Source organism: Solanum tuberosum, unplaced genomic scaffold (assembly GCF_000226075.1).
Source record: "Solanum tuberosum cultivar DM 1-3 516 R44 unplaced genomic scaffold, SolTub_3.0 scf00101, whole genome shotgun sequence".
In the NCBI taxonomy this organism is placed as follows: domain Eukaryota; kingdom Viridiplantae; phylum Streptophyta; class Magnoliopsida; order Solanales; family Solanaceae; genus Solanum; species Solanum tuberosum.
Window position 1 is genome coordinate 229,072 of NW_006239029.1, and position 13,534 is coordinate 242,605.

General features: G+C 31.9%; 1 protein-coding gene across 1 annotated transcript; it reads left to right on the top strand.

Annotated features, from left to right (window-relative positions):
* The first annotated feature begins 10,702 nt into the window (after positions 1-10,702).
* On the top strand, positions 10,703-13,183 carry LOC102594561 (uncharacterized). The gene is made up of 2 exons (XM_006348941.2): positions 10,703-10,784; positions 11,054-13,183. Exon 2 carries the CDS (start codon positions 11,075-11,077, stop codon positions 12,602-12,604), a length of 1,530 nt encoding a protein of 509 aa, XP_006349003.1. The 5' UTR covers positions 10,703-10,784; positions 11,054-11,074; the 3' UTR covers positions 12,605-13,183.
* Positions 13,184-13,534: the final 351 nt, after the last annotated feature.

Consider the following 13,534-nt stretch of genomic DNA (forward strand, 5'->3'; position numbering starts at 1 on the left):
ATGCAATAGATAATATTTGTGTGAACATGTTTTTTGAAGGGATATTTGAAAAATACTACTAAATAATTCTAGAAATAGGTAAAATAAAAACATTTTAGAAATAATAATTATTTCAAAAAGGTTTTTCATGTGCTTGTTAGTATATGGAGTTCAAGAAAAAGGAAATATAATAGTCTGCTGATTTTGATATATAGAGTAGTTTATGTTCTTGTCACGCCCTGAGACAATCACTTAGACGTAACGCGGTGCTTAGAAGCTAGAGATGTAAGTGATCCCAAGCTAACCGCATGACATGATACTAAGATAGCATAATAAGATTGAAAATATTGAATGCGGGATAAAGTCTAAAATAATCTATTATTATAGTACTAAACAAGAATATGATAAAAACAACATAAGCGAAATTTAACTGTCTGTCTGAAAGTCTCTACTAATACAGGTTGCTAGAACAAACCTCTAACTAACACGAACTGTCTGAAAACTAAAATAAAGCACTGAAGGAAAACATAAAGGTCCGTAAACCCACTCGTAGTCACTGACATAATTAATCTGAAATTAGAAGTCTTATCTACGTACCCTTCCCATGAGTTGTAATACTACTTACGAACCGTAAATCTCAAAAATCTGCAGACTTCCGATCTTTTCTACACTTTTTCTGATTTTATTTGAGTTTGTATTTCTGAGGTGTTACAATTCTTGAAGGAATTTAAGCCTTTTTATTAGTTGTTGTACGAATGATGACATAATTCCTTCGAAATTTACAAAGCCTAGGAAGTTCAAGTTTCAGTAGTTAATTTGAACTTTCCACAAGAAAAAAATTATTTTTCTTATGAGTATTTTGAGAAGAACAAAGGAAAGATAGTTATTTGTATTGTATTTTTGTTTAGAGGAGATACAATATTTATAGTATCTTTAGAAGTCCGTTAGCAACAGACCCAACCCTTTTCAAATTGGTGTCTTTTCAAACACCAACAAACATTTTTGGTTGTCATAGTGGCCGCTCTCTCTTATAATTCTATCAACACTAACTATTTCAACAATCTCCCACTTAGCGAGTGATGTTTTAAATTTATGCATATAATAGGAGTCATTCGAATCAAACCTACTACTTATATAAACGATCAAGAACTTGTCAAAATTAATGATTAGATTAAATTCTATTAAATCATAATTTCTTTATGGCAAGAGGGAATTTTTTTTATACACATAAATGTACCACGCAGGTTACACAATTTCCTTAATTGTGAGTTTTAGCATTAGATTATGTCTAAATATTATGCTTCTTGGCGTCTGTGGGGATAATTAAAAACAAATAAATAATGAGCTAGGTACCTTTTATCCACACATATATAAATTAGAACATGCAAAATAGGACCTCTTTAACTTTTGTTGTGATTGTTAAAAGACAACAAAACACACATACACATATACTCACAGCTGTCTTCTTTCTCATTATTTTTTTCAGAAAATTAAAATAGAAAAATAAAATTAAAAAAATATGTGGATTTCTAGCCAATAAAATTGAAGATATGAGAACCCGTGACCAAATGAAAGATTGAGGCATCACAACATGTTAATAACAAATTTTGAGAAAAAGTTTTCATTGATAAGAGATTTTTTTTTTGTTTTTGGAAAACAAAAAAAAATTAGGGTAGGTTGGTGGAAGGTGCGGGGCGCCTCAAGGAGTGGGGTGCTCGGGGGAGGGGGTAATTTTTTTTTGAAAAACAATTTTTTTAAATGGGTTAGAACCATTTTACCCAAATCATATTTGACCAAATTCATATTTACCCATATTCTATTTGGTGGATTGTAATCCAAACCATTTTTGCTCAATCCATATTCAATCCATCCAAATCCGATCCAATCCAACCATTTACCACCCTACTGATTTGATTCAATCGATTATTTTTCGTTTTTCCTTCTTTTGTTATATATATATAGAGAGAAAAAAAATTGTAATTAAACTATTTTTGAATTGTTCAAATGATCTCATTTTTTTCCATCAATATCGACAATTTTCAATAATTCTTTCAAAACGTCAAGTATGTCTGATAATTATTTTTTTTGTAATATAATGACAAATGTTCATACAACACATTGCGTATAACTTAAGAGTATTAAATATATATCCATTGAATATGATCTTTACGATAAGGACTTGTGTATTTAAATAAGATTTTAAGTTGCAAGTTAGAGTTTGAGAAACCTTTTAAAATCAACTCGTTTCGATTTTAATTCTTTTATGATATTTAAAACTTAATTAATTATTTGATTCAATTTTAAATTTTTATCGAAACTTACAATTTCATTTAAAAACATAGTACTTTTCGGTTGATTTGATAGATTTCAAACAATAATCGACTGATTCTGTAATATGCTTATATAATCAAATAACTTTAAGATGTATACCGATATATTTTAGGAAAAATTACGCGAATAAACAAATATATACAAGTTAATTAGTTAACATAACTATGATTTGCCTTAATTACAATTCCCGACCTCCTTTTAGCTATAATTACACAGCTCAACTTTTTAGTTTTGTATAATTCGCACGTTTGTATAATTCAGAATTTGTATAACTTTTGTATAATTCAGAATTTGTATAATATGATTTGTATAACTGTTTACACTTCTGATGTTTGTAATTGTATAAATTCGTTATTTCGAGTTTATACAAAAATAACTGAATTATAAAAATGAACTCGCGAATTATACAAATCCATGAATTATACAAACAAGCAGCTTAAGCTGTAGCTACAACGTATAAATATGCAAACTATAATTATGAAGTATAATAAGTTTATTATAATGGTTATTTGCAAAAGTTCCGCTATATTTTATGTCAAGCATTAACGATGACAACTTACCTATTGTAATAGGTTAAATTTCTGTTCAACTGAATATTATTTTTACACTCTAGGGTCGAAAATTGTGCATACATTCATTACCTTTGTGTAATAATTAGTATCTTGTCTGATATATATTTTTTAATTTATATTATATATAATTAATGTTTGTATTAGTTATACGCTTTATTTGATATTAAGGTATGTATAATTAATACATGATAATCCCTGATATTAGTAACACAAAGGATTTCAATGCATGCATTAACATAATTAAAGACTCGTCAAAACCTTTTTCACGTCGTCCTTTCCATCATATTTGTGGAGGTTTTTTTTTTTGTAAACAAATATATTTTTTAGAAATTATGCGATGCATGTTATCTTCATATACCAAATCAAACACTGCATTAAGAAATAATCTTAGCATGCATAACTAATTCAAAACATTATTAATGTCAGCATTACTAATACACCATTTTCGACACTATTCTACTATTCTTATATACCATATCAAACGATCCCGAAATACGTATAATTTTATACATCCAATCATAATAATGTTTTTTTTTTTAAAAAAAAGAAGGGTTTGCATCAGCCATGTTAAACATTCACGAAATGTCGTGCACTGATTATTAAACGACACCATTTCTACGCAAAAATCTAGCTGGACCACTTTGTGTGTTATTTTTATTCCATTTTTTGTTTGAAATCTTGTGCATCATTATACTTCTTTTTGGTCAAGATCATTGCTCATTAGATTGCTTCTATTTGTTGCGTTGGCTCATTAGCCTATAATTTTTGGTTTCTCATTCAGTGTCTAGTATTCATATTAGATTCCGATTAAATTTAAATTCGTGTCAGAATGTCTCATATTAGAGGATAAAATGTTGTCTAACAAAAATAACTCCGTACCCACGACTTCTGATTAAGAATGAAAGATTGAGTACTTTTCACTCCACTGCGACCCTGGTTAGCCATTAACTAATATATTATGGACCATAATTCAAAGTGCTCTCTTGTCATACCTCTTTATTCTTTGGGTTCATGAATGGTGAATAAGCAAGAGTTTCTCACTATAATCTATTCAACCTTGAAATCAACAACCAATTTTATTATTCTCTAGTTTTAATTTTGTTTTGAATTGGAAGTTTAAGAAAGTAAATAAATTTTTTGAATATTGTGATTTTAATTAAAGATATGTAGAATATACTAAAATGATATTTAATTTTGTTGTCTTAAATATCACGTGAAAAGTTGAAATTAAAAAATTATCAAAAAGGTGAAAGATGTTATTTTTAAAACAGAGTAAAATAAAACCAAAACAAACAAATTAAAACGAAAAGAATACTATCTTTCAAAGTGTTACATGTAAGCCACGAGGACTAACTGATTTTCCATGACATTGATGTAACAACTCAAGCTTCTTCTGTTCGAGTTTACATTTATTAAATCATAATTTGAAATCTTGTACTCCTTGTATCTCAATGTAATTATGTGATATTTTTTAGCTTATCGAGACAAAAAGTACTATCTTTTTATAATTAAAAATAACTTATTTTTTTATGAAGGTAGTGATTTTCTCTAACTCAACAATGAACAACAGAGAGAACAAACTAACAAGCTATGATTCATACGTATATGAGCTATTACAATATGAAGAACACGAATAAAACAGTACCTTTAAAGGAGAATGAGATGAGGGGACTAAGAGAGAATTGAGGATGAGAAGCATAGTTTTGTCTACGCATAATCACACTTCACATAAACCTATTTTACTCTCAAAAGACTCTATTTATCAACCCGAATTTCACATATAACCACTTAATCTGGCATTGGACTGCTTCACCAATAGTGGTCTAGGCCCATTCATAACAAAATGATTTATAGCCCCACAGAAGGTTCAAAGAGTGTTTAAAGCTATCAATTTTAAACATTTTATTTTTTTCATTAAATTTCATGTTAAGTCAAACAATGTCATATAAATTGAGACGGAAAAATATAAGTCAATATTAACATTATCTGAGATTTGTTGGTGGAATATGGATTGATACTTAAGAAAATTAAAATGTATTCAATGTAATGCTTTGTGATTGCATTATAAGGTTTCAATTGAATACATTAATAAGCAAGTTCAAATTGACGTATCATAAAACCTTAATCAGGTCTTTATAGTTCACCAGCAACGTAATGTAACATTTCTTGAGATCTATAAATTTAGGCCAAGAAATTGCAATTAGTGGAAAGTGTGTCCCTAGACTTATGTGAGATCACACATCTTACTAAATCAAATTGGTTCTTGAGGGGAAGTTGCATATGACTTTGTTATTATGGAAAAAGGGTAATTTGTTGAGCTGAGTTAAATTCAAGTTTTAATGATTAACAAACATTTTACAAGAATCAGATCCTAATTAACGGGACTTTTAGAAGAACAGATTATGTTGACAACTAGTTAGGTTGTGTTGGATTAATTTAACAAGGTGCGAATGGAAAATGAAGGGTTGTGATTTTTTTGAAAGGTTGTGACTTTTCTGAAGAGTTGTGACTATTCTGAAGAGTTGTGACTTTTTTGAAAGGTTGTGACTTTTCTAAAGAATTGTGATTTTTTGAAAGATTGTGACCTTCCCAATAAGGTATAATAAACACTTGTTCATACTTTTCTTTGTTGTCGGTAAATAGAAGGGTTTTCTCTCATTTCTAACAATGAATTTTATCAACTTCTTCTTCTTTTACACAAACAAATTCTAGCGTATTTTACTGTTGTTGAGTGGTTTGTTGACATCGTGATTTTAGGTATCAATACATTGGTGAGTAAAATCGTTCTATCTTGGGAGGAGATATATATTCCATGCATTAACCTAAGGGTACTGTAACATCTCGCAATTCGAAATAACTAGGAAGAAGCTTATAATTGGAAATCGTTCTTTTTTTGGAATGAATTTAAAATCTGGAAAATTTGTCTAAGTTAGGAAGAGTGAGTCTTGGTCATTTTCAAACGGCCATAACTTCTAACTCAGGATGAGTTAGGTATATTTTCAGATATGGTTGGAAAGCCCTTGGAATAATCTTTCCAACGCAGCCAAGTTTGGGCAATTCCGAGTTCGGATGAGTGAGTTATCCCCTTTGGAAGTTGGGCTGTTGGAATAAGGAAAGTCCAATCCGGATTTTTGAAGGGTAGTTTGGTCTTTTTCTTACCCGATTAATTAAATCCGTTTTAGTAAATTAAGTGGGGTCAAAAATTGAGTTTGTTCAGTTTACGCTTTTGAGAAATTGAGTTAGGGCTTTTGGAGAAAGAACGCAAGAGAAAGGAGAAGAGGAAAAGCAAGATTCGCCAAGAACGATCGATTTTGGTTGTGGATTCGCCAAGGAATTGATCCTACAAGGTATGTGAGTCTCTCATAGCATTGGGTTCATTCACCCACGCGCCAAACATGTTTAGTTTCAGCACAATTCGTCCTAAATGAGTTTGAAAGTTGATGTTCTTGACATGAATTCTTGAATTTGAATGTTGTTCTTGAATGGGTTGAATTGTGGAGTTTCCGAGATCTTTACATTGTGTTTTAGAGTTACTTTGAGTTAGGTTCTTGAGTACATACGCTGGGTATCGGGATCTAAAACGAATTTGAGGAAGATAATCGAATTTAGGTGGTTTGAGGCTGAAAAACGAAGAAGGAAAAAGTCGAGTAAGGTTCATGAAACTAGTCCGCGTCGCGGACTTCCCCCTGTGAACAAAAAAAATCTGCTCCGCGTTGCGAAGAGGACGCGGACTCCTCTGTCCCAAAATTTAATTTTGCGAGTAATTATTTAAAACACCTCCGTGTCGCGGACTTGTTCCAAGACGGTGATTTCGTAACTTTTCTCAAGTTTAGCTATTCCAAATCATTCCTAAATAGCAAGAGTCCTTTCCTATCATAAGTCATAATCCTTGAATCCATAATTCAAATTCAAGGAAAGTAAAGAGTAAATTCAAGTAAAATTAAGAGTCAAGTCAAGTGAAGTTCATCAAAGTTTTCAAGGGTCTTTTACAAATGCTTCAACTTTGTTGTAAGACTTAAGTTTCAAGTTAAGCAAAGAGTAAATAGTTGAGTTCATTTCTCAAAAAGCTATTAGGGAACTAAGTATTCCCAAAGAGTTTATAAATATTTTCACATTTGAGCAAGAAAAGGGAACATCGATTCCAAAAGAGCTTTTAAGCTAAGTTTTGAGTAATTATCTCAAACCAAAGAAAGAAGATTGTTGTTAACATATGAGCTAAGTATATTTTTGGGAGTAGTATTGAGCATCGATATGGGGATGCGAGTTCATATTAACTCAAGTCTCCATAAACCATGTAGCCATCGTGGGCAGGAAAAGGATCATACTTTTTAGATGATTCCTTAATGCTTTTTAGCATAGACTAGTGGATCCACTTAGTAGTTCAGGTTCTATACTGACGGCAAGGTATAGAACGGTCCTTGGCAACGTGAGGTAAAACGTTGTACCATCACTTAGGCTCATAGTGATGGTTGTCGGTTAGAGAATCTCCCACATTTCTAAATGAGTAAAGTTAAGTTTGTTATTGTTTTGTCTTTAACGAACTAAGGTTGTTTTCAGTTGTTTTATAAAGCTTTTTCATATATTCCATGTGTTTCATTGCTTTATTTTGAATTAAGTATTCATGAATTGAGAAGAGCCAAGGTAAGTGTTTCTTTCAGAATCTTTTCAAGCCTATGTATTGTTTAGCATTCCAACTCGCATACTCGTACATTCAATGTACTGATGTTAGTTGGCCTGCATCGTCTTATGATGCAGACACAGGTAACCAGGATCAGCATCCAGCGCCTCGTTGATCCAACTTGAGCACTCCGAGTCAGTGGTGAGCCTCATTGCATCCTGAGGACTCCTTTATTTGCTTTCTAGTTTAGTTCATTAAGATGTTGTGGGTTTGTCCCAACATCCCTCTCAGTTGTTTTAGAGGCTTCCATAGACAGTCAGTTATTAGTTCTTTAGTCTTCTCATTTTATATTATGTTAAGACTTGGGTTGCCATTTTGGCCAAGTTGAATGTTTAATTCTTCTAACATTATAAGTTATACTATTAAGCTATTTGAGTAAGTTCAATTGATCATTGTAATCATGCTTAGAGTCTTCCGCTGAGTTAAGTAAGCCAAGCCAAGGGTTCGCTTGGGGCCAACAATGGTCTTCGAGTGCCAGTCTCGCCCAGGGTGTAGGCTTGGGGCGTGACAGGTACTTGAAGGGAATAATTTTCCTTAAAAAAGCATTGTGCATTCAATGAACTCGATTTTCTTTTTTCAGAAAAATATTTCGAATTCTTTTTTGTTTACTGATTTTGAGTTTACTTGTTTTGAAAATATTCTTTAAACCTTACTATTTGAAAATTTCTGTTCATAATATTTTAGTAATACATACTAATAACAAGTTGTAGAAATATCATCGACATTGAAGATTCAGGCCCAATAGACCAATGGAGAGAACTGTTGAATAGAAGTTACGCAACAAATTTCAAATGCAAGAAGAATTTATTGAAGAATTAAGTTTAGGAATAAACATGTTAGATCAAGGAAACATGTTCTTATAACATGCAAATTAATATTTCTACAAGCTTTAGGTTGTATGAAAATTCTTTCGAACATTGTTAGACTTTTGTTTTGATCATTTTATCCAAAAAATAAAAATAAAGGATGGGGATGAAAAGGGTAAATTGACTCCTAAATTATGTGAAATGAAACTAATATGTCCTTGTTGTTAAAATAAGTTATTTTCAAACTATAAAAGCTTAGCATCTGATGATGTTACGTGTTTGATTAATATTTTTTAAGCTAAGGATGAATTTTACCATTTTCTTAATTTTGAATTTTTAAATTTTGTTTTCTATTATTCCTTTTTCTTTCCAACACTACTTTATCACCAATCACCCTTCTTTTTTTCTTCCTTTCTCTCCCTACCAATTACCATCACCATTTTATCCTTCATTTTTTAAGAAATAATTCCTTAATTGTTGGACATGTGGTATCATCGAGTGTCAACCTTTCATCATTTGAAAATAAAAACAAAATTTGGTCATTTTAATAACGTTAAGGGTATTTTTTATTTCAACTATTAATGTAGGATAAAAATTCATTTCATTTGGCATAATTCAAGAAAAATTTAAGAAAAATTTACATAACTAGACAAACATAAGCCCTATATTTACTAATTAGAACCCTATTTTAAAATAATTAACCAACAAAGTTACAATATTATTTTAATAGCAAATTTAAATGGTTATGCCAAACCCTTATTTCACATATAATTAAAAATTATATCAGAATATTTTTTCTCTCTCTTCTTTCTCTCACTTATACTATCCCTATTTATCTCCCACGTCTTAACTCCACCAATTAAGTATGATTTGCTTCAATTTCTTCTAGTTAAAGTTAATTAGAAATTTTCCTAAATTTCCTCTTTTACGATTATCCATATAAGGTAAAGATTTTATTTCAGTAAGTTCATCTACATATTTGTTTTTTTCGATTCTTATTTTCTAAGTATAATTTTTAATTATTTTTTTAGGATTTGCGCTAAGCTTTCACAAATTCTCTATCAATGGTGTGGATTCTAGCACCCAGAAAAGTGAAAATGTAGAAAAGATTGTATTAGACATTTTTTATACATCATGTATTCGAAAGGTATCATGATACATTATACATTCAAAAGATATCATGATACATAATGAATCCTAAACGTATCGAGATATATCATGTATCTTAAGCGAATCATGATACATCATGTATTCTAAACGTATCGAGATACATCATGTATCTAAAGGTATCATGATACATGATGTATCCTAAAGATATCATGATACATCACACTTAATTTTCTATGCATAAATCTTCATGTTAACTTGTAGAAAGTAGGTTTCGTCCATTGCACATTCAATTAGTGAATTTTCATTAAAAAAATTGTTTGGGATATATTGTTACCGATATGAATTTATACGATTCTATAGCAAATCAATTACTTAGTTTCATAAATTAATGCAATTGATTACATTGTTGTACTAATTACTTACGTCAGATAAGAAATTGTACAAATAATGACAATAACCATAATTGCATCTTTGATACAATCTTCACAACTTCAATACAAAAATTGTATCTACACTTGCGTAAATAGAAAAAGTGTCGCTGAAGTACATAATATACAAAAACTTTTGCCCAAATACTTCCTCCGTCCAATAATAATTGTCTACTATTGACTTGACATATCCCTTAAAAAAATAGGGATAATTTTACTACTACCTCCGTCCACTTTTAATTGTCATAGTTTCCTTTTTTAGAGTTAAACGATAATAACTTTGACTAATATTTTATGATGCATTTTTTCATCATATTGATATGCAAAAAATTGGAATTTATAGTACTTTTCATATAGTTTTTGAATATCTATTTTTTTAAATATCAAATTAATGTAATCTAATTTAACTTTGAAAATTAGTCAAATTGACTTTCGAAAAACGCAACATGACAATTAAAAGTGGACAGAGGGAGTATATTACTTTGACTTTATTAAATTTAATGATTTGAGAAATATGTTAGACGATAAATAGTATTTAATAACAGGGTTAAATAGATACAAAAGATAAATTATCTTTTGATTTTTTAGAGTGGACTGAGGGAGTATAAATAACAAATATGTACGTATGATATGATAAGCTACCTTACTTATCACTCATCCCTCATACCCATCCCCTAATCACAATTAGACTTTGCTTATCAGGCGTTACGTTTCCCATTAACGCCGTCAAAGTTAACGGTCTCCGTCACCATTTATTTTTTCTTCAATCTCAAAGGTCTTTCTTCCTTTTTCTTTTTTTTTCTCTGTAGACATGGACTGCTGCTGCTGATTCTTTTTGAATATTTCTATTCGATTCAAAGTTGAAATCTTTGTTAAAAAGGTAATCTTAATAAACCCTTTATTTGTATTCCTTTTTATTCAAATCCATATATATGTTTTTTTCAATTTTATAGGGTTTTTTCTTGAATTCAAGAATCCTTTTTTTTTTCTGATAAAAATCTCATCTTTATAGCATAGAACAACCTTTTATACTGATATTTGATAAAATATTAAATACCCATGTTTGTTTTTATTGTTTTTGTAGTAAAATCTTGAACTTGTGTGTGTATTGAGGTTTTTTTTTTTGCATATTTGGGGTTTTGTTGTAAGGAATTAAATAGTGGTAAACAGATGGGGGAAGATTTGATGACAAGTTTGTCAATTGATAATTATCAACTATCTACATTCTTGTCTATGGACTCAATTGCAATTGCTGCTGCTACCTCTAATGAGGATTCAGACAGGGATATGAATAGGGAGATTGTGATTTCGAGGCCACCGGATATTAATCTCCCGTTATATATGGAACGTAGCCCTACTCCTCGTCCTCCACCACCACCTCTATCTTGGAATCACGACTTGTTTGATATGATGGAGGTTGGACTTGGAAACCAGATTAATGAATGTTTTGAGCTTCTTGATTTGCCTAAAGTTGGAAGGAAATGTGATAAGAGATTGGATAGTGTTTGGGGTGCTTGGTTTTTCTTTACTTTTTACTTTAAGCCTGTTTTGAAGGAGAAATCTAAGTGCAAAGTTGTTCGAGATAGTAATGGGGTGTCGGGATTTGATAAGTCTGATCTCCAGCTTGATGTGTTTTTGGCTCAGCATGATATGGAGAATATGTACATGTGGGTTTTCAAGGAGAGGTCTGAAAATGCGTTGGGGGAGATGCAGTTGAGGAGTTATATGAATGGACATTCGAAGCAGGGCGAGCATTCATTTCCATTTAGTGTTGACAAGGGGTTCATCTGTTCTCATAAAATGCAGCATAAGCATTATAGAGGCCTCTCCAATCCGGTGTGTTTGCATGGAATTGAGCTTGTTCCATCACCCAATTTATTGTGTATTGATGAGGAAGAGCAGAAGAAGTGGATGGAACTTACTGGTAGGGATCTCAAATTTTCAGTACCACCCGAAGCTAGAGACTTCAGTTCATGGCGGAACCTTCCCAACACAGATTTTGAGCTTCAAAGATCGATCCCTTTGCCAAAGAGCAATTCTCATCTTCCTTCGAAAAAATTGCTTAATGGTTCTAGTCTTAACTTGTCAACTCGACCATCAAACCATGTGAACAGCAATGGTTTAGAGCTCTCATCTGATTTTGGTAAGAAAAGGAAAGACTTCTTTTCTCATGGAAGTGATGAAGATTGTTTCTTGTCGACTAATCCCAGTTTAAACAGACATCAAGATGGACAACCACACACTATTGCACCACCTTGGATGAATGAGTTTTCGGGGGTAATGAAGAATGTGTATGGGCCAGCCATTGCTGCAAAAGTTATATACGAGGACTCGGAAGGATACGTGATTATGATCACTCTACCTTTTGTTGATCGTGAAAAGGTGAAAGTTCATTGGTGGAACAATACTAATCATGCCATCATAAGAATAACATTTGTGAGCACGGCATCCCCCCCATTCATGGTGAGAAATGGTAGAACATTCAAGCTAACTGACCCATCTCCAGAGCACTGTCCTTGCGGTGAATTCACAAGGGAAATCTCACTTCCAACTCGAATACCTGATGATGCGAAGCTAGAAGCATATTTTGACATAAATGGAGCTGTACTTGAATTGAAAGTTCCCAAATATGGCACAACTCCAGAAGTGCATGAAGTTCCTGTTTGTCTTCGACCTCCAAATGAGTTTATGTTGTCGTGAGATAGGTATTGATTGCAGAAAGTGTAGTGTAGCCCAGATAGTTAACTTCCATTCTTTTCTTAAGTTAAGTTTTTAGTGGGAAATTCAATCATTGTTGAATTGCTGCTCAGTCAATGGCCTCATAGCTGATGATACCACCTTATTGGATCCTTTGCTGCTGCTCTTTTAAGGCTGTTCTGTAGCACTGCTGTGTCGCGTACAATGTGATGCAGAGCGAAGCATGTTATTATAAGTGGAGTTATATGTAGTCATTTTTAATGAATCAAGTCTATAGGAAAAAAGAAAAGGTAATCTTTAGTGGTCTGAATTACAATGATCCATTCTGTTACTCTAGGAACATGAAGACTGTTTCCTGCCTAGTGTTTTCAGACAATAAGATCTACTTCTTTTCTAAATTTGTCGTTTCTAACGTTACATAATGCAATAGAGCTCTGCATAGTCTTTGAGTATCTATGTTCCTCTCCCATGGCACCTCTTGAGTGAACATGTTGTAAGTGCAAGTGGAGACAAATGTTCATTCCAGGTATTGAATACCAGCTTATAATTTTCAGAAGTGCAAAATGAACCATACTATTTTGAGCTGGATGGTTTTCTCTAATAGTACATATATCCTTTTTGCTTTGCTTGGGAGTTGATAAATGTATTCCCAACCAAGTTTCTCTTTCTCCTCCTCTTTGTTGCTAGTGAATTTTTCTCCCATTTTAACCAAATATATATGTAATGTACAATGCTATCCCGATAAGAAGATGAAGCCTCATAGGGCTAAAAATGAAAGCAATCGAAGGAAGGAGTAGAGCATGTTTTATTTTCCCGAATCTAGCTTTGCTTGACTAAGGAGTAGGCCATCCCAGATAGGCTTTCCTTTATGATACTAAGGAATTTCCCAATTATTGAAGTGCATATAGTTGTATATTGTATCTCCATATATTC